General features: G+C 31.9%; 1 protein-coding gene and 1 pseudogene across 1 annotated transcript; one reads left to right on the top strand and one right to left on the bottom strand.

Annotated features, from left to right (window-relative positions):
- Window positions 1-353: 353 nt before the first annotated feature.
- On the top strand, window positions 354-8,714 carry LOC143054278 (uncharacterized; annotated as a pseudogene).
- A 3,713-nt stretch (window positions 8,715-12,427) lies between these two features.
- On the bottom strand, window positions 12,428-14,827 carry LOC143055541 (cysteinyl leukotriene receptor 2-like). Its single transcript, XM_076228702.1, has one exon. It carries the CDS (start codon window positions 14,799-14,801, stop codon window positions 13,665-13,667), a length of 1,137 nt encoding a protein of 378 aa, XP_076084817.1. The 5' UTR covers window positions 14,802-14,827; the 3' UTR covers window positions 12,428-13,664.
- Window positions 14,828-22,426: the final 7,599 nt, after the last annotated feature.

A 22,426-nucleotide genomic window follows, 5' to 3' on the forward strand; every position in this document is an offset into this window, starting at 1 on the left:
ATACATGTGTATGATTGGATAGCAACGACTATCAGATGGTGATGACATATATAGATATAGATATCGAAGGGATTACATAAACAGGTGAACAAAAAACATGATTTAGTTGGTAATTTCACCCTTCAAATGAAAACGAGTGTTGTTATCGAGATGTGATAGATGAATATTTTTGAAAAACACGCATTTAGAACTAAATCCGATAGCTTAAAGAAATATGTCAAAGAATTAGCCTTATCAACGATAGATTAAGTTCGAAAATATCTTTTATGTACAAATGATAAATAGTAAAGACTATTTTAGTAGACAGTTATAAAATGAAATCAACATACATTTTGCTATAAATGATTTTACACTCAAAGTCAAAATAATGTAATGAATAACACTTGGCAGTTGTTTCTTTGTCGACACTACTTTTTCTGTCAGAAACGAAAAAGGAGTATAATAGTACAGCCAAAGGTAAGATTTTTAAACAGTTTGAGACAACCCAGTTAACTCATCAACGATACCAGCGTTAAGGTTGACTTAGCAGGGATTGGGTAATTGGGCATGTTATTGTAGCTAAGTGTAATGCATTACAATTTTCCATGTAATTGAATGTTCCAGATTTTATTTGAACACTCAGACACATATACATGTGTAATGTGTAGTTGAACATTTTTAAAATTACATGTACTGGTAATGTACTTAATTACATTAGAAAAAGCATGTACTGCTAAATTACTTTTCAATTACATTAAAAAAAAACATGTACTACTAAATTACTTTTCAATTACATTTCAAATACATGTGCATGTAATTATTGGTCAGATCTGATCAAGCCACTCAGTAATAAAGCTTCATATATATATATTATATTATTCCGGATACCCTTTTTGTTGATGAAAGTCTATACAAGATTCCGTCGTTCCAATGCTCGGTAACTCATGGATTTCAAACTTTGTTTCCACTCCTATGTACATGTATATAGAAATAACGAGATGTATACATTTATCAATATTAAAAGTAAAACTGACAATCTGCAACCAATTCATAGACCCTTCAACAAGGAACAAAACCAATACCGTATAGTAAACGTTAAAAGGAAACAGGTGAGATAAAATGTGAAATATCTAAAATTTGAAAGCTTACGGTTTTAATCTATCAAACATCAACACAAATATGACAGACATCAAATATTGGTAAATTGATAACCTTATAGATAAATGATCAATGTTTTAGTAATAATGCAATCATTGTAATGATCTGATATGATATTAAAAACATCCAATTTTTTATAAAAAAAAAATCTATTCTAAACCATTTGTTTTAAAGTAGTTATCAAAAGTACCAGGATTATAATTTTATACGCCAGACGCGCGTTTCGTCTACATAAGACTCATCAGTGACGCTCAGATCAAAATAGTTCAAAAAGCCAAATAAATACAAAGTTGAAGAGCATTGAGGACCCAAAATTCCTAAAAGTTGTGCCAAATACGGCTAAGGTAATCTACTCCTGGGGTAGGGGAATCCTTAGTTTTTCGAAAAAATCAAAGTTTTGTTAACAGAAAATTTATAAAATGACCATATAATTGATATTCATGTCAACACCGAAGTGCTGACTACTGGGCTGGTGATACCCCCGGTGACGAAACGTTTACCAGCAGTGGCATCGACCCAGTGGTGTAAATAGTTATCAAAAGTACCAGGATTATAATTTTATACGCCGGACGCGGACATTATATCAAATAAATATTAGTGGTTTTCTAATAATGTAATTGCAGACAATGTTTGATTGATATTCCTAAACATGTAAACCAAATTAAAACAAATTGATAAGTTTGAAATGTTTCACATTATTGATCTAAAAATAGGAACTAGTAATATCATGTATTCATTCATAACACTGTACATAAAAAAAGTTCGTCTGAACGTACGTTACAACAAGGACGCAATGACGAGATACAACCTGGAACCTCAATGCAAGTACAATACAGTCCTGGGATTATTAACTTCAGTTTGCTGGATTACATGTATTTTTTTCTAAAATGAAACAATACAATTTTCTTTCTGACACATTTAAGAATTTAACATTAGTTCAAGGACTGTTAATTAAAAACCAATATTCTGTTTGTGATAGCGATATCTTATACATGTTTGTTTCCGTAGATCACGCATTGAGGACTAAATCTGATATAGCTTATATAATTAGCCACCTAATGTAAACTCTATCAATGAGTTTGAATATATTTTCTCTAGGTACAAAAAGTAAACAGTCAAGTACTTTAAAGTATAAGGCTTTTGAGTGCACTCAACACACATTTTCTAAAAATACTTGTAAGTGTTCAACTCAAAGTCGAAATTATATAACATGTGTAATGTGTAGATAACAATGTGTGTTTACTTACTGACATAATATTCAGTTTATTTGAAATGAAATTAGGAGTTAAATAAAAAAAAATAAAGATACAGGTAAGTGTTTGTATAAGGAGACAATATATACAATTTGACAACAACCTTACAACACAAACGGAATAAAGAGATCTATAGGTTCATTATGCGGTCTTACACAAGTGCAACCATGTCTACATCTGTGTACACCGATCACTGATGAATGAATTGTTCTTAAGGAGTGTTCGAGAGTGATTTGTTTTTCTTCCAAACAACCAAGTACTGTTCAAGTAATTATTTACTGCAGACGATATGAATACCATGCATATGATATCGGGTCCTTTTATAGATGACTTTGCGGTATGGGCTTTGTTCATTGTTGAAGGCCGTACTGTGACCTATAGCTGTTAATTTCTATGTCATTTTGGTCTTTTGTGGGCAGTTGTTGGAAATCATACCACATCTTCTTTTTTCATGTATAGACGAAACATATCTTATTAAATGGAAGCGAGTTGACTTTGAAACACTACTGAAGTTAACGCAGTGGATGAGTCTGAAATGAAACAAAAACAAATAATATAATTACCCCGAGTTTAAATTAACTCACTTTGAGAAAGACTACAATGAGCAAACCCCTGCCAAAACTATGACTTTTACGGGATCAATCATATACTAGTGTCAATAAGAAGATTTAATATAAAAAAAGAAAACGATGCCAATTCAACATCAAAGAATCTACATAATGTTAGAAATAAGTAATAAGTAACGGAACTAATATATATATGAAAGAAAATAAAAATACATATGGGTTTATGTTGCGCAGTCTTCAGTTGGCTATGCTCTGTTATTTGTACTGTTGTTTGTCTGTTTGTCTTGTTTTCTTTTTCACCTCAAGGGTGACTGGGGTATAGAAATATGGTCACTTGGTCTTCTCCCGATCGGCAGTAAAACGCTTGCTGAAGTGGGGTGTCCGTTTGGCTGTGCAGGATGTATCAAGTTCGCAGTCACGTCCGGTCAGAAAGGGACGTTAAATCCGATGCCTCGTGTAAAGAGAGTGCCACGCTCCTGCACGTTAAGAACCCTTGCAACAACTCTTTGAGGGGTCGGTAGGTGGTCTGTTGCAAGGCAAAATTTCTGTCCCTATCCAATATACCCTCATTTTCCAGTGGCAGTCCAAATTTCCCCGACCATCATCCTAGATGACCTCTATTAGAACAACCTACCTATTGTATTTATAGTGAACTTGTTCTCGTCCTGAATTTGCATGAACTATTTGCCACTGGACGTTAAGCAACCAACAATCAATCAAGCAATCAATTTTTTTTTTTAGTCATTGCGTTGTCAGTATATTTTCAACTTATGAGTTTAAATGTCTCTTTGATATGTCTCTCTTGTACAAATCTAAATCAAATCTAATCAGCGACCTTCGTATTCTAATATAATAAGTATCGCCCGAGTGCAGACAGGTTGTTTAAGTATTACTTTATATACTTATATATAACAGATGAAGACTCAATAAAGTAAAATCAAATCACAACATTGTCTCGGGGCTTTTCAGAACTTGACATGTGGCAAGGAAGAAAGCCAATAGTTCACACTGGCTTTTGTTTTCTTTAAATAACTTTATTGTGATCTGTGTTGTTATTTTGGTAGTTATGTGCAATTACCATGCAGCTCGCAGCATTTTTCTATAATAGCAAAGATGTTCATTGATATCAAAGACCTTGTCTGACGAATAACCTTCGTTTTTATGTGTTAGTTGGTGTCTTGTGGAGATTTGTCTCATGAACAATCATACAACATCTTCCTTTTTTGTATTGATATTCGAAAATAAATAACACAATGAATAGGAAAGTTAAAAGGTAAAGAAGGGAAAGTATAACATTTCAGTCGATCCAAAAACATGAATCAATCGAAATTTTATTTAATCTTAGTGAAATAAATGGACGAATGATGTACATATCGATCATGTTTTTCAACTTGTATGTGTTTAAATATCGCCTGGAAAATGTAAATTTTTTTATTGTTTTTCGGGAATTATCGCTACTTTCAAAGCTACATCATGGCGGTAGTTTTCAAAGTAAATGTACTTTGACTATTCAAATGCATATGGATACATATGAATATTATATGTTGATTTCTGCAACGTGAATACATAATATGCATATGCTTTATATGGACCAGACGTTTTGACAGCTCAGTACATGACGTTTATACTACTATCGATCTGCTAACCAACTAACGAATCAAGAAAATAAAGGATATATAAAAAAGATGTGGTATGATTGGCAATGAGACAACTCTCCACAAGAAACCAAATGACACAGAAATTGATAACTGTAGGTCACCATACGATCTTCAACAATGAGCAAAGCCCATACCGCATTGTACGATATAAAAATCCCCGAAATTGTAACATTCGATCTTCAACAAAGGACCAGTATATTAATAATTTTATAGGAATAAAACAATGGGGAAGTACAAAACCTTGCTATACTATTTCAGAAACCAATGAGAAACTAAATGATCTTTTAAATGGAAAACAGAGCGATCGAGATAATCATTTGTTTATTTATTTGATATTTCTAAAATTAATATACTCGTCCTGGAGACATTGCTAAAAAAGAAAGGCAGCAGTTCACAAAATACAAAACAAAAAAAAAATACGCAACATGAATCCAACTTTAAACTTGTGGTGATCTCAGTGCTCTGGAAGTGTAAGCAGATCATTCTCCACATGTATCTGATCTTTCAAGTTTTCCTACGTTTTTTTTCAATTGTTTAAGTTAATTATTTTCTGTTTTTATTTTACATTTACTTGCAGGTGTAAAATAGCACACTCATTATGGCAGATGGTAACTTTAGTGACAATAACAAATTCCTTCAGCAAAACTGTCGAGACAATTGGCCTCTCTGGACATGCATGCTTGGCAATGTAAGCGGCATGTGTAGCACCACGCTGTGGTTCATTGTTCTACTTCCGCAAGTATAGAAGAACTTCCGCCGGAAGTCAGTAAGAGGACTCGATGTACTATGGGCAACATAGAATTTTACGGCATCGTTGATTAACTTATTCTTCGTATTTTTATATGCCAAAATACCAATTTATGGACAAATAAGTTCGGTATATTGTCCTATTTTGGAATTTACACTTCTTGTACAATTTTGGATTTAGAAAAGTACCAAAAGATACTAAAAATAATTTACCCTTCTGTGTGTGTTGTCACGTGGTCGGCTATTATTGCTGTTGAACTGCTATTCAAAGTGGAGAATTTCATAGAATATGTGGCAATCGTATTATGGTGCATAGAAACCTTTCCACAGGTAATATTCATATGTTAATTTCGAAGTGCAAGCCTAGAGCAATATGAAACGATGGAATGAATGTGAAGTCATAGCACATGTTTTTGATGTACTTTACAAGGATAAGGGGCTAATATACATTTGGTATAATATTTTTTAGGGTGCTCAAAAAAAAACTCTTTTGCATATTATGATTGATGTAGAATAAACATTTCCGTAATATGGATAGAAGTTAAATCTATCGTAGTTGTCAGTATGTCCAGATTTATATTAAAAAATAAATCATTATTTTTAACGCCTATATAGATTTGTTTAGCATATTTGAGTGGTCTCTTTTGATAATAATACAAAATGTAAAAGTATGACATAAATTCAAGTAATATAACTGTTATAATCAAGCAAACAAGTCCATAATAAAGAAACACGAATCAATTAAGAATCGTCTGTCGTCAGTTCTTCGATCAAAAATCTCATAATTGTTCTATTTCCTTGACATTTTTGATTTGATAATTCATCTTTCTTTATTAAGGAACAAACATGAAATTAGGTCAATTATCACCAAATCCATTTTCGTTTGAATTGCCTTAATTTGATATCAGCGCTTCTTGTTACTTTTAAGGGAATGTTGAACTTATTTACACATGCTATATCGCCAAAGGCATTGATAATTGCATTCACTTTTGGTTATTAGGAATTTAAGATAGCATATTCACACTCTATTGTGAATGGAATGACGTCGTTAGTAGTTCAGTATCTTAATGCAATTGTATTCTAAAATATTCAGTTGTGCTACTTACATTTAGAAAGTAATGAGGGCAATCGGAAAATGACATTCAAGTCTTAATTCCTTTTTACTATTAAGATATCCAATTTGTGAGCAGAATTCACAAATTAAGAGGAATAACTTCAGAAGGACCGTTTTTAAAAGAACACGTTCAATTGAAGGTGTGATGTACTATATGAAAAAAACATGCACTTTTTCACTTTCAACATTAATATTGTTCCATATTAAGATCGAACTTATTTTGTTAGATGGCACAAAACAAAAGTAGAAAGGACAATGAACGCAATACAAAATATGATACAATATTGTGAGACGAACAATTGTTCAACTTGTTTAAATTATCATACTTTGGTCCCTCGTGAACTGTGTCAATCATACCACATCTCATTGTTAATAATCGTATTGTTAAAAGTGGGAAAAGAAACGAAGCGACATCAACTTTCCATTATGCATTTAAAAACAAATGTTTTGAATGGGAGTTGTAGCTCTAGGGGTAACTTTTCAGTAGTTATTTGGAAATAAAGCCTAAGGACCTTTTATATAATTACTAAAGTATGACCACTCATCGTTCTATATTGAGTAACAACAGTTATGTGCTGTTCTGATAATAGAAAGTATTTGAATTCATTTCTAGCCTGATTTTTATTCCTGGTAAAACATTTTCTACAATGAAATAGTATTTCGATCATCAATACAGCTGTTCTTTTGAATTATTTTGTATGTAAAAAAGCTGCAATACAATGAAGATATACTAGATTTTATATAAACAGAGATAGATTATTTGAGATTGAAATAGTAAAAACTGTAAGATTTCTGTTCACCTCGATTACTTGTTGCGTATACACGTCAACTGGCCTTGTCACAATAACAACAAGATCTTTTGGGAGATGATAAAAACAAGCCATGCTTTCATCAAAATATGAGACATCCATGTATTAGTTACGCCTGATCCATTGGAAAACAGGCATCTAAACAGTACATCCGAATTTTGTTAGATAATGAACTTCAAATTTTCAACAAATAACATATTTTCATAAGGCTTAGTATACAGAGATTGACAAAACCACGAAATCAAATAGTATCCACGAATATGATGCCCACGAAAATAAATGAATGTTTTTTTGTAGGTGTTACTGAACATGAGGCTACAGTCAACCAGTGGTCAAGCGACCGGTTCAGTTGTTATAGCTATGGTAGGAAAGACGACCGACTTTCTAGCCAACAACATCCTTGTTATGCCTATTCAGTATGTCATCATGTGCTATTTTTCAAGCAGTGTAGCATACGTCAACGGTTTCCAGGTAGCGTGGTACTACGGGAACGAGGCTCCTCCTAAAGAATCGGACCAAACAAGGACAAAAGAGTCGAGCAAGCAAACCAAGGAAAGTAATGTGGATGGTAATGAAATGACGTCATCGTATTCAATAAATACTGATTTTCCATTAGCGGTATCTTCATCGCAAACAAAATTGACAACAAATATTCCGGACGGTCTCAAAAACGCAAAGACTATTTTCGTTGTTAGATTGTTGTCTATGGCGATAATAAGCTGTCTACTGATGATGTGCGTGATAGGATTCACCCTGAATGTAGAATCCTTTCTTGTATTGTTAGAACCAACGACAATAGGACTTGTTCTAATTATGGCTCATGTATATTTCACCTACTTTAAAAGGTCACATTATGCATTGTCTTGACTCTAGATAATTCAACATAACAAAGCAATGTACATCCGTCTATATTAAAATAAATGCTAAATGTTCTGTATTTAAAATAAAAAGAAAAAATGTTTTCATTTTTGTGGGATTGAGCTTTTGTTTCCTTTATTGTGAATGTTAAAGGAACAAAATATAAATATGAAATAAAAAATTTCGCAATAATGGTCATACTTAAATGCGTTTCTTTGCGAATGTATAATTGATGATAAGACAAATATGCATGTAAATTTGATTACCAGTAGCTAAATTTATCAAATGAGTTAATACAATTAAGTGCCACGATTGAATGAAACTGTCGATTGTGATGGCACGTTGTTTATAATCTAAAGATATTTGCTGCATAATAAAAGCAATATGAAACATACATGTTTATTAAAACAAATACATACTATAAACTAAACATTTAATAAGACATTTTCTTAAGCATCAGAATTGTTATTGAAATATAAAAACACGTGTTAGTATGAAACCAAATCTTGCTTTGTAATAGCAAAAATATGCTCTGACCCTCATACAACGTATCATTTATATTATTTTTAAACTACAATCAAAGCAAGCTACCGGAAACTAACACTCAATGAAGAAAACCAAAATCTATATCTACAATCACATTTTTCGTTTATGTCATACCTAAGTAAGAAAAAAAGCATTACATTTATGTTAACCTGTATCGGTATAATTGTTTTATACGAAACTAATTGTGTTCTTATTCTAAACTGACCATTTGAGAGATGACTTTCAAATTTATCGAAAAATCGTAAAATATCTAATATACTTAGTAAGCCATAAATAACAGGATTAAATGCCTATAACTTGGCATAACTGATTGTTAAATTATGTAGCAAAAACATCTTACTTCAGGTGTGATTTTTTACAACAGCCAATTAAAATTTTTGCATACCGGCTTTTACACGAATAGAATCAAACTATTAAAAAAGCATGATCACCTTCTATAACGAACACACAAATCAATTATATTCACAAAGTTCTGCTCAAAAGTAGTAAAGTATCATAAGAACAATTAAAGCCGGAACAATAATTTTCTTTTCATTTGTCAACAAGTACGCTAAATAGAAGGTTTTTACTTTATTTCTTATCCAGCTCATCTGTAGTAATGATACTCAAATTTAAACAATAATATATATTGAGTTTATTCATATGTGACTCGGAGATGAATAATCTTAAATGATCCTAGTGAATGGACTTATTGGACATTTTTTTTAAATGTGATCAAATATAAATAACAGATACAAAGATGAACGGATAAGATATTGAGACATACTACTGGAAAGTTAGAAAAGATTGAGATATAATTGATCTTATGAAATAGTCAGATTACCACTATCTGAACAAAACTTTAATTTATCATCGATAGCGTGTCTAATTAGCTGCATTTGTATGATACACATTGTTATGCATATAAAAGTTCTAAGGATATAACAAGCAAAGCAAAAACAAGTTGAATGATCTTCATTTGTTTTCGTTTCAATATTTATACTTATTTTGAATGAGTTACGATTAACAAATAAACTCAATATAGATACAAAAAATGAGATTTTGTATTGTGCAAAACGTGCGTTTCGTCTACAAAAGTATCATCAGTGACGCTCGAAAAAGTATTTAAAATGGAAAAATAAAGTACTTAACCTTTAAAAAGAATTATTAAGAAGGGATATAGTTACGATACTATTGTCAGGTCATTAGAGATTGCATATTGTGGCTTTAGTATTGATTCACTTATAGGGTCTTTGCATCGGAATTAAACACATTTATTCGAAAACCAATTGTTGGCATGACACGTGTTATTTTCTTCTCATACATTGAATGATGGTATAATACTAAATTCCTAACAGGAGGGATTGTGTGATATTCATATAATGAAGACATAATATTGCAATCAGTTAATTGAGGTTTGGAGCTGGTACATTAGTTACTGCTAGTAATCTGTTGTTATTTGTGTATTATTGTCATTTTGTTTCATTTTCTGACATCCGACTCGGACTTCTTTCAAACTTAGTTTGACTGTGCGTATTGTTGCGCATTTGTTTTTCTACATTGGATAGAGGTATAGGGGGAGGGTTGAGATTTAAAAAAAAAAATGTTTAACCCAGCTGCAATTTTGCGCCTGTCCCTTGTCAGGAGCCTCTGGTCTTTGTTAGTCTGGTATGATTTTAAATTTTAGTTTCTTGTGTATAGTATGACGTCTATTAGCACTAGTATGTATATTTTTTTAGGGGCCAGCTGAAGGATACGTCCTCGGTCGGGAGTTTCACGCTACATTGACGACCAATGGGTGGCCTTCGTCTGTTGTCTACACGATGGTCGGGTTGTTGTCACTTTGACAAAATCCCCATTTCCATTCTCAATTTTATGAATTTGAAGAACATTAAGGACCACAAACTCATAAATGTTTGAGCCAATACAGTTAAGGTTATGTATCCATGAGATAGAAAAGCCTAAGTATTTCAAAAATTCAAAGTTTTGTTAACAATACAATTATGATTATATAAATGATAAATCATGTCAACACAAACGTGCGTATTACTTGGTTTGTGATATTCTTGGGGAATAAAAAAAGAAGCAGTTGCATCGACCCAGTCGTAGTGAACAAACTCATCATAGATACCAGGATTGGCATTTATATTGCGTCATGCTCACTTTTCGTCTACAAAAAACTCATCAGTGACGTTTGAGCATATACAACCAATTATAAGTAAATGTTTCTTTTATCAGCATAACATGCTCGCTATACAACGAATACCTGGTGTAATTATTTAAATACAGATAGACAAAGTCAACACATTTTACAAAATGAGTTTGCAAATAATTAATCAACATGTTTTGTTTTATGTGTTTCAAATAAATTTTGAGCGGGAAAAATCTGTTTGATGTTGATTGTACCAATTCCCTGTTCGAAAATCATAGAACATTATCATTGATTATGTAATCATGTAAATGGGTTTATTTGTAATGAACAGATGCTAGAACACAAAATAAATACATATGACCAATTGAAGTCCTCCTCCTGGTACGGGATTTACTCGCTGTGCTGACGACCAATTGATGGCCTTCAGCTGTTGTTTTATTTTATTCTTTGATCATATTGTTGTCTCTGTGATACTTTCCTCATTTCAATTCTCTGTTTAATCAAAGGATGATATTATTTTATACATTTCTAAAACTAATAAGTCCATAATTCTTTAGAGACAGTTTCACAAATTTAACCATCGGCTAATGAAAATCCATTCGTCTTTTACATAATTATTATTCTTTACCTTACGTGATGATAAATACATACAAATATTTTTCGCCATATGAGTACATTATGACTTGAAGAAAAGTAATTTTCAGAAACAATTGTTATACCATTTTCACCCGTTTTTATAATTCGGTTTATGCAGTGAAACCCATATGAAAAGACATTTGATACATACCAGCTGATGTATTATGTATTTAATTCTATGCAATAACATTGTTAAACAATCTTTAGCTATGAGTAAAAAAAAATCTTTAAATTATTTATCTCGTAGACACATTATTAATCATACCACATCACAGTCTTTTGTTTAATGTTTGCAGCATATTTACTATGAGTCATATGATTCTTTCCGTCACTGTAGATGATAAGGTGTCAAAATCAAAATCAAAAATCAAAGGTGGTTCTTTACATCCTACTTATATAATTACAATAGATGTCGCTTACGAATCTAAACATTCATGTTACTAGTATGTTCTATGCGTACTCCGACATTATAAGCGTGTTCTTTATAAAAATACTATTAAAAAGAATTATACTTTAATACGCCACACGCGCGTTTCATCTACATAAGACTCACCAGTGACGCTCAGATGAAAAAAGTTATAAAGCTAATACGGCTAAGGTTATCTAAACCTTGGTTTTGTAAACAGATTTGTTTTAAATGACCATATGATTGATATTCTTGTCAACACCGAAGTGCTGACTACTAGGCTGGTGATACCCTCGGGGACAAAACTAATTTGGCATTCAAATGAGAAGGATCATATTTCAGGGTACATATGTACTAAGTTTCAAGTTGATTGCACTTCAATTTCATCAAAAAGTACCTTTACCAAAATGTATCCCCGAAGAGGGAGATATGGGCAAACGAACAAACGGACGGACGAATAAACGAACGATCGTACAGATACACAGACCGAAAAACATAATGCCTCTAAGTTGGACATGAAAATAAAGTGAAATTGCACTAGATATGTATATTCAATATGAGTATTCACATTTGGTCTATTACGTGTATTCAGATATCACATCATTGTTAAATGTTCTCCAATGTAAAAGGTTTTCCAATGCACATATAAACTCTTCCCAATTGTAAATATTTACTCGTCTTTAAAAACGAATTATGTTCCTTCGGAAAAGTATAAACAAGTTTCACTAATTGGTCATCCACATTTTTGTACCTTTGGTTCACTATATTCAATTTGAAATGTGGAACGGGTCGGCAACTTTTCGACGATTTCGGTTGTTGTAAGCTAAATAAATTGCTCTGGTTATATCGCCATCAATTATTGTCTTCAGTTTTTATCGCATAAAAGCATATACATTGTGTCTTAATTCATTTAATCTTGTATCCCTTAATTCTGTATTTGAAACGATATAGGTACATCTGCGTTTAGCTAGGTAAGATGATCTATTTACTCTCCTATGTTTTGGGTGACATGTTATGAAAAAGTCAGTATTGTTTTGAATCAGTCAGTTTAAAAAAAATATCGGTTTCGTTGTGTATTCCGTTCCCTATGATAAAAATGTCTAAGAGTTGTAGTTTGTTGCTATTGTTTTCATAGTAAGTTAAATGTTATCATTTATTTCATTGAGCACATCTTTAAGTTCCATTAGCATATCTAAACTGTTATTCCATAAAACAAAACAGTCATCTAATTATCTTTTCAAACTTTCATAATTAATATATAAAAGAAATGTCCGATTTGTCTGTTGTGATCACCGAAACATCTTAATCTCAATGATTTGATTGGCTTATGTTGGTGCATCTTTTGTTCCCATTGCAGAACTTGATTTTTGACGATATATTAATTTTTTGGAGTCGAACGTGAAATAATTGTTCTGAAGAATAAGCAGTCCCTCCACTTTAATTTCCTTCTCCATGAATAATTACTTCATTTCCGTTTTTATGTGGAATACTCGTGTAATATATAATTTCGGAATTGAATGATAAGACACCACTTGTATTAATGTATTTGACGCAAGAACACAGCACATCTTAAACGGTTTACTTTTATAGTCTATGTCTCTAAAAAAATGTATTTGTGAATAAGTTTCAAACTTAGATTAAGATTGTTCAAAATACAATTCAATTGTGATTTACATACTAATATGGCATTATCATGATTGGTTCATTGGTTTATATAACTAAACTGATATGTGTGTGTGCACTTTCAAACTTCTTGAACAGTTTAATGTGCATGTTTTAAATATCCTTGGTACATGGTACCAATTAAACCCATGAACAAGTTTTTGATGTTGACTGGGAATATCTAAATGACGTCTTTTTATGTTCACATGTCAACAAAGATTTAACTTCACGTCTAAAATGCTTCCCTGTGATACTGTAGAGAAAAAAGTTAATACAATAGTTCATATAAAATATAGTTTTGGTGATATACAAAATACCCTGCCAATACTCCACGCCATAGTTTGAATATTGTAAATGTGTTGATAAATGTTTACTATGTAGAAAATTCCTAAACCAAACAATAAAGTACGGTCCATTGCACGCTATATAACAAAACGAAATTGTAAACAATATAAGAGTAAACTCCAGTTTTATCAAACTCTCGTCTGATATTGATTGAGATGTGATCGGTCGGTTTTCACGTCTGTTCACGTGCTTTCTGCCGAATACACGAAATTGTGATTTTCGTAAACAAAGTTTTCGCATAATCAGAACATTTAGTACTGATATAATAACAAACGGAACTAATGTAATCAAAAGCGCAAATATGCTATCCAAGATAAATGACAGGAAGTCGTGATCCTTACTTCCGGTACAATAATGAATACCATCATGACTCAAATAAACTCCACTTAAAACTGGTTTATAAATAACTATTATGGAACTCGCTATCATGATTCCAAATATTATCCGCCTTGATCCAGGTAATGAACATATATATCGTCTGTAAAGAGGATGACATACTCCAATATATCGTTCAATAGTGAATGCTGTCACAAGCCAGGACGAGAAGAACCGTAAAACATAAGCTATGTAAAGTAACGTCTGGCATGCACCATCCTTATCCAGAAATTGTAAATTAGTATTCGGAATGAGATAAACAAGGCCTCGTTTTAACCATTCTACCGTCACATAAAGGATTAAAACCAACATATCTGAAATTGACAATGCTGCTAAATATGAACTTGCTGAAAGATTCCTCATGTTTCTTGATAAAAATACTGTTAACGACAATGAGTTTCCGAGAATACCAACGAGCAGTATCACAGGTGTTACATATGCGTAGATGGATCGTCCGATCTCATTAGTTCGTGATTTTTCTGGTTGTTTCATTGGTGTACAATTTGCAGATGTTTCGGTTTCGGAGAAATACTGAGTGTTCAGAAGCTGAAGTAACATATCGTAAACATCATCGTTTGTACAAACCAGTGTACTATTCTGAAAACAAAATATAAAATTGATTTTTTGTTGAAGATAATTTGAAACGCGATCCTTCTACAAATACAATAAGTGACAAAGGGACATACAATTTCATCTTTCAAAACTAATTTTTGAAAACAATTATACTGAATCGATGTTGTCGTCACTCAATCTTGTTATTGTGAATGAAAATTATGTCAAGGTCAAAGAAAATAAAACAAAAAGAAAGAAAGAAGGAAAGAAGGCAGCTTACTGTCTTCAACCCCACGTGTATATCTATATAATATTTCAGTCTCTAAATAGACTGAGAATGAATTTATGAAAAACTATCAAAGGTCTGCCGTTAAATGTTTAAAAAAACTCCCAAAAAAACAAAATAATTTGCGAATGATTGATTTGAAAATGCATTTAATAAGCCACTTTATCATTTATGTACATCTGAGGGAACAACTGCCTTATCAATAATGATCAAAGGACGTGTGATATTTCATGTTTGCCTTTATGTAAAATCAAATATAAAGTATAACCTGCATACCATTAACTGCTATATCAAATTGGTAGATTCTCTAAAACAGTTGATCGGTATAAATGGCGGAGATTTAAACTTCACTAAAAAGGGTTAAATTGCAAAATTACGTAACTCCAAGTAAAATTGAAAACGGAAAGTCTTTTATCAAATGGCAAAATTAAAACATAAAACGAACTGAAAACAAACTGTAATTTTCCTGACTTGATAAAGATTTCCAAAAAGACACAAAAAGATGGCAAAACATGTAACTAATGAGTTAAGCTACACATTTCGCATTTATAAGCCAATTGATGTTGATGGTATTAAATTCATTAGGTATTGATTTCAATCGCTCGTCCTTAATACCGATAATGTATAAGGGGTACATCCCTTACGATGACATAAGTTTGAAATGAACAAGCACGAGCTTAACGTATACTTTAAGAAAGGTAAACCCCATACCATGCATTAAAGGGCAAGTTATTACAAAAATTTAAACAATGGAAGTCAGAGATTCAAGTTCGAAGTTGTCAATCTATGGCAATATGAAGGAACATATCAAGATTTAGATATGTTTTATCCGTAGACACGAGTTAATTGGGTTATATTACGATGTTATTCGATATGAAAATGCATAGTCATTCGTATATCATAGCTTAGGATAATTCATTAATGAATATGACGAAAATGAAGAGCAACAAATTGAAATAAGAACTAAACATATGCATTGCTTTTGCATTTAATTTGTCCTTAAACATCCTTTAAAAGATTAAATTGAAACCAATAAATTTGTAAATTGAAAATTGTAAATACTAAAACTTTCCACATACCATAATTAACAAATCCAATTAAAATGTCAAACAAAAACAAAATAATCCGTTATATTTCTATATCCATTTCACATAAATGATGCCAGACCAATTATGCATCCTATTTTCGTGTTGATAAAACAAATATATCCTTCCGCTGTTTAGACGTTTAAGGTTATCAGTGAAGTACAGATGATGCAGTATTGATGAAACAATAAAGACCACAGTCATATGAATAGTTACCTAGAGTGTCATGTGATAGATAAAAACGATAACAAATATCATACACATAGGTTGATTAATTTATTGGAGTTTTGATTGCATAGCAACATATTGAAAGCAAAAAGATGAAATTAAACTTTAATAGGTGTCAGGTGTCTTTATTGTTGAGAAATATATTGGATGTTAAATGCAGAATACAAACTGAACAAAACAATGATAACTATTTCTCTACGATAACATCTTGCAGTTGCAAACTTACATACTAACTTTTTTTAATGACATTTTAAATATACCACAAATTAAGATATATTGCTCTAATTATGCATATTGTATGTATTCATAAAGAATAAGGAAAGAAACATAAAAAACATTAAATAGAGAAACACAATTGTGTCTGCATGTTATTTGATAGAATATATAACTTAATTAAAAAACAAGTATGACCTTCATTGGTCGCTGTCTGAGAGATTATTATTAAACACATACGACATTTTTACTTTTAGTTACGATATGGTATCGTTATTTGAGTCACTTCTTACATGAAATTTAATCAATAATTTCATATAATATAATAGAAAAAATATTTTTTAGTTGCTTAGGGAGTTTTTATTAAATAATTTCCTAAGAGTTCAGTATCCTTTTTATTTTATTTTTTACAGGTATATCAATGTATGGACTGATGGGATTAATTTCACTGATGATTGTCCTTATAATTATTATCGTTGCCATCAGAACAAGGTAAAACTATCTTGAACTGTAATATAATCTGTATTGCAAAATTCTACCCGTAAGGGTCAGGCAATACAAACATCAGCTATACAATTAGATACAATGCAATACAATGCATTACAATAAATTGAATTTGATGCGACTGTCATACAAGTGAGAGGTTTAGCGCTATAAAACCAGGTTCAATCCACCATTTTCTACATTCGAAAAGGCCTTTACTAAGTCAGTTTGATGTGTTTTAGCCTTTGATTTTTCCATTTGATAAGGGACTTTCCGTTTTGAATTTTTTTTCGGAGTTCAGCATTTTAATTTTGTGATTTTACTTTTTTCAGGAATATGGCAGATGTTATCCATTCGTTTGATGTGTTTTATCATTTTATTTTGCCATTTGGTTAGGGACTTTCCGTTTAAAATTTTCTTCGGGTCTAGTATTTTTGTAATATTACTTTTTTCTAACCAATGAAAACTTAGTCACACCATAATACCACCAATTAAACCGTAATTTGTTAAGTAATTATTTCAAGATGATAAGATTATTGATTAAGACTAATTGCCTCGTAGCGTGATTCGAAACAATTAAACTTGATACGTACTGTTTTTCGTCATTACCAGTTTTTTTTATAATTAACTCTGATAATGATTTGTTTATGTAATTATGTCATGTTCTACATTATCTTTATAAAAATCTTATTTGAACTCTGTTAAGGCACAGAAAAATACCACAATTTGTTATTATGACAGGAACATAATTTATAAGAGTCCGTATTTTAGCTCACCTGACCCAAAGAGTCAATTTTCGCAATTTGTTTGTTTTCCATTATTGTCTGTTATTGTGTTAGCTACAAATGACTGTGGAAAACTTTATACAGATAAAAATAATTAGCAAAGCAAGAAGTTAGTATTGTCGAAATTTTGACTACTTCTTATTCGAGTAATACCCTTTAACAACAATTTCACATTGTGTTTGTGCCTTTTATATAAAAAAAAACAAAACAATAGATATATTAAGTTAGTAACTCTAGTGTGCAAAATTGAGGCACATATAAAAATCTACAAAAACGTTAATATTGTCGAAATTGTCATAAGACTCCTTATTAGAGTTAAACTATAATAAATAGGACACTTAAAAAGCAAAAAATGCATTGTTGTTTCAATGGCACTCATACCACATCTTCTAATATCTATAAGTAGAACATGACTGAAATCGTCCATAACTCCTTATTGTAATTATTGCCCTTTCAAGAAGAGTATTACCAATGTTTACCGTATTTAATGGCCAAAATTCGTCAGTAGACTTCTTATTGGAGCTATGGCTCTTAGTATTGATTTTTACCTATTTTTGGTGTTTTGCCTATTGTCTTGAAAACCATAATACTTAGACATTGTATATCACCCAAAGGATCCGTAATACAAGATCAACAAACTCATTTTTTGTAATGAATTTTAGTCCACAATGCAGAAAAAGCATAAACCAAGGTTAGACCATGTTCTTGTGAGCATCAAGTTTAAACATGTTTGATGATCATTTTCTGTTAATTTAATTTCTTTTCATAGGGTAGTAATTGGGATATATCTACTTTTGTTTGTTTTTTCTTTCGACTATTTAGCTTACTTTTTGTGATTGGTATCTGATTTATTCAAGATTTTAAAATCTTTGGTGACAACCAAAGGAACACACTTAGATCAATTTAATAAGTATATTTCGTTGTATTGTTTGTTTCAGTAATCATGGTAGTAGCAACAAGCGGAAAAAGGAGGATGTGAAAGAGCATGCTGCTGTTGTAAACCAGCGTTCATATTCTGTACAAATTACCGAATTGCAATCCCCATTGGAAGACATAATAGAAGACAGTGAAAGTATCAATGAACAATCAAGTGATGGGAGAAACAGCGGAAACGGAAGTGTGTTGGAAGTGCAGACATCTTTTAAAAACGATAAATTAAATAAACGTCTTACAACTTTCAAACGAGGCAGTCATCGATCAAAACCAGAAATCGGAAACATTACTACTGGAAAAGTGGAAGAAACAAGTGATAATGATGACTCAATAAACAGTATTTGTCATGCTAAAACACAAACGGAACAATCATTACTTAACTCGAACACTATCAATATTGAATCACATCAAATGGAGCATATTCCCTGTATCAACAGTAGATCTGAACACGAAGACAATTATCATCCTACTAAGGACTCCAAAGAGCAGTATCAACCTTACAAGCCTACAATAACCATAAATCAGGATAGTAAAACAGAAACAGAAAACAAGAAATGTCCCGAATTGGCTTTACAAGTTGATTTTGTAGATACTAAAGACACGAAAAACTTTCCAATTCCTGCTCGTGATATCATTTATGAATTATCTGGTAATACGGATCCCAACGATGTGCAAAATTCAACTAGAAGAGAAAGTTACTTTGCAAATGATTTAACTTGTGATTATGATGACATCAACGATCCAGAAGATGGGTCACATACTTCTCGAAGACAAATCGACTTTTCAATATGTTCAAATGAGTTAACCAGTGATTATGATGATATTGAGGAACATGAAGATGCATCACATGCTTCCCGAATACAAAACAAATATATTCATGAGTTCACCTGTGGTTATGATGATATCAATGATTCTGAAGATGTGACAGCTTCATCCCGAAGACAACTGGACTTTACAAATGAATTTCCTGGGGGTGATTACGATGATATTGATACTTCAGAAGAAATGTCAACTCTTTTCCGACCTTCGCATGTCTTCACAAGTGAGCAAATCCCAGATTACGATGAAATTGATGACATAAAAGACGCAGTAACTCCTAATGAGGAGAAACATTTATTTACTAAGAATCTATCGTTAGATGACATATATGATGGCATAGAAGAAATTACGACTGACGGTGAAAATGCGTCTAAGTTTACTTTAACCGCGCAGAAAGACCGAAAATCGTCTATTGGTCAGTTTGATGACTATGATGAAATTGAAGATTCAAGGGATGCAATGTATACAACAACAGAGCCATACATTGGCATTTCACAAAGGAGCACTACGACAATAGAACAATACATCGACATGTCTCATGGGATCCGTGTGACACAACTATCTGACAGTGAAGATAGCAGTTCATTTAATACAAGTTCAAATAACCCGTCGCCAACCAAGCTAACCAGTGAACCCATATACGCCATTTCAACGAAAAAATCAATAAAGAGCAAGTCAAAAGAATTTGACGTAGAACCTAAAACATTATCGAACAGTGAAATTAACACTTCAACGAACACATATTCAACTAACCCGTCGTCATGCATAACCAATGAACCAATATACGCTTTTTCAACGAAAAAGTCATTCAAAATCAAGTCCAAAGAACTTGATTTAGTAGATGCACCTGTTTATGCAATTTCATCGAAAAAGTCAAGTAAAATGTAATCACGCGATCCTAGAGTTTTTATCCATAGAAGGCATACCAGAAAACTAACCCGAAACGATGCAGGATGCATTGAATGACCAATTGCACGAAAAAAGAATTGAAACAATGATGGTTCAATCTGTATTGTACAATCATGTCTAGCGTTGACATAGCTGTACCTTTGATGTTGATAAATCTTTCAATCAATTCAGATAATAAACACCCTAGTTAATATTGTACTTCAGATAGCTAAGTGTGTGTACGTTTTTTTAATCTTGGTGTTTGTGTTGAAAGTATTAAATCCAAAAAATAATGACAATGTACAGCATCTTTTTCGGTATATTTTTGTTTCAATGAAATTTACAAACACTGTTTTAAAAAACACAGCATGTACATGTTTGCTACTATTAGCAAAAATGATGACACCTACAGTCGACAACGACATCGATCAGTAAAAATGTAAAAGGTCGTCCCAAAAACAGCAATGGTCGTGAATGAATAACTTGTGTGCTTGTATGCATGTTTTACTGGTCAATTGTAGATCTGGTTTAAGTTTTATGCATTTGTTAATCTAAATCCAATTGTATATTTCCATTTATAATAAAATAAAAAGAAGGTTCACAATTATTTCTAGATAATTAGCCTCTAGCATCTTCGATAAAATAGGGAGAATTGGAAAATTGTAGAAGAAAACATTTTGGATATCTAGAGCAAGGTCAACTCGATCATGCCCATACAATTTCTAGAGATTTTTTACTTGGATGCTTCACAATCGTTTCTTTGTAGTTAGCTCACCAATTTGATTTACATACATTCTGTAATCAGTAATCATTGTGTCTTTTATTTTTAGGCTTACGGTATATTGAAGGTATCAACAATAGTAATAAGGGTGTCGATTTTGATATACCGGCATTCGTTCTCCAATGAATACATGGATTACACTGAAATCTTCATTATTCAATGTGTCCCTATGAGATACATACATGTGTATGATTGGATAGCAACGACTATCAGCTGGTGATGTACACATATAAATATCGAGAGGATTACATGAACAGGTGAACAAATAAGATGATTTAGTCTGTATTTTCGCCCTTCAAATGAAAACGAATGTTGTTATCGAGATCTGATAGATGAATGTTTTTGTAAAACACGCATTTAGAACTAAATCCGATAGCTTAAAGAAATATGTCAAAGAATTAGCCTTATCAACGATAGATTAAGTTCGAAAATGTCTTTTATGTACAAATGATAAATAGTAAAGACTATTTTAGTAGACAGTTATACAATTTAATCAACATACATTTTGCGATAAATGATTTTACACTCAAAGTCAAAATAATGTAATGAGATAACACTTGGCAGTTGTTTCTTTGTCGACAGTACTTTTTCTCTCAGAAACGAAAAAGGAGTATAGTAGTACAGCCAAAGGTAAGATTTTCAAACAGTTTGAGACAACCCAGTTAACTCATCAACGATACCAGCGTTAAGGATGTACTTAGCAGGGATTGGGTAATTGGGCATGTCATTGTAACTAAGTGTAATGCATTACAATTTTCCATGTAATTGAATGTTCCAGATTTTATTTGAACACTCAGACACATGTACATGTGTAATGTGTAGTTGAGCATTTTTAAAATTACATGTACTGGTAATGTACTTAATTACATTAGAAAAAGCATGTACTGCTAAATTACTGTTCAATTACATTAAAAAAAAAACATGTACTGCTAAATTACTTTTCAATTACATTTCAAATACATGTGCATGTAATTATTGGTCAGATCTGATCAAGCCACTCAGTAATAAAGCTTCATATATATATATTATATTATTCCGGATACCCTTTTTGTTGATGAAAGTCTATACAAGATTCCGTCGTTCCAATGCTCGGTAACTCATGGATTTCAAACTTTGTTTCCACTCCTATG

This window comes from Mytilus galloprovincialis, chromosome 12 (genome assembly GCF_965363235.1).
Source record: "Mytilus galloprovincialis chromosome 12, xbMytGall1.hap1.1, whole genome shotgun sequence".
NCBI classification, from domain to species: Eukaryota; Metazoa; Mollusca; class Bivalvia; order Mytilida; family Mytilidae; genus Mytilus; species Mytilus galloprovincialis.

What these genes read in the sequence shown, in the direction of transcription:
- LOC143055541 (XM_076228702.1), bottom strand. Translation starts at nt 14,801, where the DNA reads ATGTTACTTCAGCTTCTGAACACTCAGTATTTCTCCGAAACCGAAACA.